Source organism: Borostomias antarcticus (genome assembly GCF_949987555.1).
Source record: "Borostomias antarcticus genome assembly, chromosome: 7".
Lineage (NCBI taxonomy): Eukaryota > Metazoa > Chordata > Actinopteri > Stomiiformes > Stomiidae > Borostomias > Borostomias antarcticus.
This window is the reverse complement of record NC_140240.1, coordinates 29,740,902-29,745,227: the sequence shown is the minus strand read 5'-3', so window position 1 is coordinate 29,745,227 and position 4,326 is coordinate 29,740,902. Positions and strand designations below refer to the sequence as shown.

Sequence of the window (4,326 nt, the reverse complement as noted above, 5' to 3'; positions counted from 1 at the left end):
ATTTTGACCCGTAGACACACCCTAAGAACACCAGCTTGGGCGGCAAAGTGGCTCAGACTCTATGTAGTATGCGGAGCAAAGCGATTCAACAGAATATTTGAGTCTGGAGAGAGACTAGCAAGACAGTCAGGGACTAGGGAGAAGTCACTGCAATCAGACATGAACAACATTCTAGCAGATATTTTGCTAATTGTCCGAGACCTTGACAGAGTGACCCACATATTGCTTAGCCAGACCCCAGGACTCAAGGGACTGAGCCAGAGCTCCTACTAGAACGGACTCACCTGTCAAAGTCGTGTGGGAGAAGGCGATGCCCACGCTGTATCAGACTGTCCCAGACCCCAGGACTCAACGGACTGAGTCAGAGCTCCTACAGGAACGGACTCACCTGTCAAAGTCGTGTGGGAGGAGGCGATGCCCACGCTGTATCAGACTGTCCCAGTAGAGAAGCTCCTCGTAGGCTTTGCGCTCATCCCAGACATGCACTGGCATCCCTTCTGCCATGGCTGCTATAGGACCTCCTTTCACGGACACTTGAAAGAAACACCTAGATCAAAAGTCAAAGTTAGTTCTATTTTATTTATATAGCACATCATACAAGCAAATAGCACACAGTGTTTGACAGAATAAATAAAAACATTGTTATTAGTTGGTATTATTAAACGTAAAATAGGAAGTTGAGTAAAACTACATGATAAAAGCGAGATTAGTTAGTCAACAGTTGTTAGCTAGCTCACATTAGCAGCTGTGATGACTGGTGGGTCGACCAGCATGTAGGAAGTAACTGAGAATAGGATGCAGTGAGGGAGAATAGGATGCAGTGAGGGAGAATAGGACGCAGTGAGGGAGAATAGGATGCAGTGAGGGAGAATAGGATGCAGTGAGGGAGAATAGGATGCAGTGAGGGAGAATAGGATGCAGTGAGGGAGAATAGGATGCAGTGAGGGAGAATAGGATGCAGTGAGGGAGAATAGGATGCAGTGAGGGAGAATAGGATGCAGTGAGGGAGAATAGGACGCAGTGAGGGAGAATAGGATGCAGTGAGGGAGAATAGGATGCAGTGAGGGAGAATAGGATGCAGTGAGGGAGAATAGGATGCAGTGAGGGAGAATAGGATGCAGTGAGGGAGAATAGGATGCAGTGAGGGAGAATAGGACGCAGTGAGGGAGAATAGGATGCAGTGAGGGAGAATAGGATGCAGTGAGGGAGAATAGGATGCAGTGAGGGAGAATAGGATGCAGTGAGGGAGAATAGGACGCAGTGAGGGAGAATAGGACGCAGTGAGGGAGAATAGGATGCAGTGAGGGAGAATAGGATGCAGTGAGGGAGAATAGGATGCAGTGAGGGAGAATAGGATGCAGTGAGGGAGAATAGGATGCAGTGAGGGAGAATAGGATGCAGTGAGGGAGAATAGGATGCAGTGAGGGAGAATAGGATGCAGTGAGGGAGACCGGGGTGGAGATGGTTTCGTTACTTTACTGGATAATTAACGTAGCAAGCTAGTTAGATAGCAAGTTCATATTAAGCCTCATGTTTGGATACTAGCTAGCTAGTGATTGAGCTGGTGCTAGCCTCGCTAGCAAGACAGTTTAAGTTTTTACACACACACACACACACACACACACACACACACACACACACACACACACACAGCATGTCAAGCTAGCTAGCAAAGCTAGAGCTAGCTAACGTTACATTAGTGGGAATTGGGAGATAATGAAACTAAGGTAGTAGCTAAGTGGTTAGTCTAAAGTTGTTATTGTATTTAGGGGCGAGATACGAGGCAAAACGAAAGTGTCAGAAGCAAACAGGAGGGATGTTTTAGCTAGCTGAGGTTAGCTTAGCTGGCCTGTCTAGCTAACCAGGCTAACCAAGCTAACCCAGGCTAACCAAGCTAACCCAGGCTAACCAGGCTAACCAGGCTAACCCAGGCCAGGAGGCTTGCTAGCTCACCAGGCTAACCAAGCTAACCAGGCTAACCAGGCCAGGAGGCTTGCTAGCTCACCAGGCTAACCAAGCTAACCAGGCTAACCAGGCTAACCAGGCCAGGAGGCTTGCTAGCTCACCAGGCTAACCAAGCTAACCAGGCTAACCAGGCTAACCAGGCTAACCCAGGCCAGGAGGCTTGCTAGTTAACGTAACGGATATTATATATGCATTGCAGGCGAATAACATTACAGTCGCAATGAAATAAAAAACGACTATACGGCGATTATTCTCATATATATTTGCCATATATTTTTCCAGACACTTACCTGTGAGGAGAAACACCAAGGTGTGGTTGTGTCCAGAGTAATGGTTTCCAGCCCTCCCTCCCTCTCTGAGATGTTGCTGTAGTTGCTTCTTCTGACCAGGCGGGGGCGCTGCAGAATGAATGACGTTACTCGACGTGATGCAAATACCAGCAAATACCTGCAAATACCAGCAAAGATCACCAGCTGACACTCTTCTATTTTCTAACATTGAGAGGTAGATACATTTTAAGCTGCCTATTCTGGATTTTAATGGTTCAGCATTTGATTTATTGTCTGGGTGGGGGGATTATTTTCAGTGCAGAATTCAGTGTATATTATATTGCACTGTACTTTAGATTGTGATTCTTGCACTTTGCCTTCAGCACTAGATTATGCTCTTAGTCACTTGTTTTAGAAAGAAGATGCACTTGTGAGTTCTGGCAAGTAGTAGTACATTGGCTCTTCCTACGTTAAATGCAATTATTTTTAATCGCTTTGGATAAAAGCGTCTGCTAAATGACTGTAATGTAATGTAAAGTATAGTGGTTGTGTTAGCCTTGAAACTGTTCATTAATCTTGTGGTGGGTGCTTTGATGGACCTGTAGCGCTTTTCTGAGTGCAAAAGGACAAATAAGTGATGGGCTGGGTGAATTTGGTCATTTGAGATGCAGGACGATTTCCCTTGGCAACGGGAGCTGTAGGGCAGCCAGGGCATATGTGTGTTGGTTATTTTCTGTGCTGTGTCTCTGCAAAACCTTCTTGTCAGCCGCAGAACCGTTGATATACCACACTGGGATCCCATATGCCAGGACACTCAATTGAGCAGCGATAGAAGGACTCGTGTAGCTGTTGTGACAGGTTGTTCCTTCTCATCCAGAGAGCTGACCATGTGAGATCATCAGAAAGGTGCGCCAGTAACCTGAAACGGGAGCCTAGTATATCCACTCTTTATCTGGTTATGTACAGTGGGGGATGGTCTGAATGGGTCTGAATCCCTTTGTTTCCTCCTGGAGTCAATGATGATCTTTTTTTTGTGTTACAGGAAGTGGCAGGTTGTTATCTAAGCACCAGCCTGTTAACCTTTGCACCTACTCCCTGTAAGTTGACCCTCAGTGATCAGGCCCACCACTGTTACGTCATCTGTAAAGTTAATGATTTTGTTTGTGTTGTGTGGGTTAGTATGCAGCCATAGGTGAACAGGGAATAGAGGAGGGGGCTCAACATGCAGCCCTGTGGAGCCCCTGTGCTAAGTGACATGGTGGGGAGTGGTGGAGGTCCATCCTGACTGACTGGCCGGTCTGTTAGAAAGTCCTTTATCGGGCGCCCCGGTAGCTCAATGGGCTGGGGCGCTTATGTAAAGGCTAGTCCTTTCTGCAGCGGCGTGGGTTCGAATCCAGGCCCACGCCCTTTGCTGCATGTCTCTTCCCCCCTCTCTCTCTCCCACCTTTCCTGTCTGTCACCTACACTGTCCTATCCCAATAAAGCAGAAATGCCCTAAAATATCTTTAAAAAAAGAAAGTCCTTTATCCAAAGGCAGATGTTATGTTCGAGGCCTAGGTCGGACATCTTGAAGACCATTCTGCTGAGGATGATGGTATTAAATGCTGAGCTGTAATGTATAATCAACAGCCCTGCATAGGCTTCCCGTTGTCCTAACTGGAGCAGTACTGTGGAGGTCAGCGGCAATAGCACCATCTGTTGATTGGTTTTCTCTGTAAGCGTAGAGTATACCTGCATTGTGGTATACCTGCCAGGTGAGACACGGCAATTAGATAATGAGACTTAACTACAGCCTCAACGTCTCATTTAGGACATTTTGGGGGATAGAAATTATAGAATTAATATAGAATCAATAAAATATAGTTAAACTAGAGGGATGGGCAATAGAGACTAGGCCTAATTGTTTTATAACCTCCCAAATAATAAAATACAATAATAATACATTTTATTTATGAAGCTATTTTCATTGTCAGATGATCTCAAAGTGCTGGCTATCTCTTGTGGGTCTTCATGGGTAAACGTTTTATGAGTGTGGATGTTGCGTGGGGGGTACGCTTGAAAACAAAACTCAACACCGCTTTTTGTACGCAGA

General features: G+C 46.0%; 1 protein-coding gene across 6 annotated transcripts in view; it reads right to left on the bottom strand.

The window, feature by feature from the left end:
- Nucleotides 1-2,311, bottom strand: part of LOC311311212 (interleukin enhancer-binding factor 3-like) — an 18,119-nt gene extending 15,808 nt beyond the window's left edge. For 5 of the 6 annotated variants that reach the window (XM_084440885.1, XM_084440888.1, XM_084440887.1 and 2 more), the window contains exons 1-2: nucleotides 2,256-2,311; nucleotides 389-547 (exon numbers count right to left, since the gene is read on the bottom strand). In XM_084440885.1, the coding sequence (XP_084297011.1) occupies nucleotides 389-504 (116 nt within the window). In that variant the 5' untranslated portion in view covers nucleotides 505-547; nucleotides 2,256-2,311. The other variant, XM_084440889.1, reaches the window with a different exon arrangement.
- Nucleotides 2,312-4,326: the final 2,015 nt, after the last annotated feature.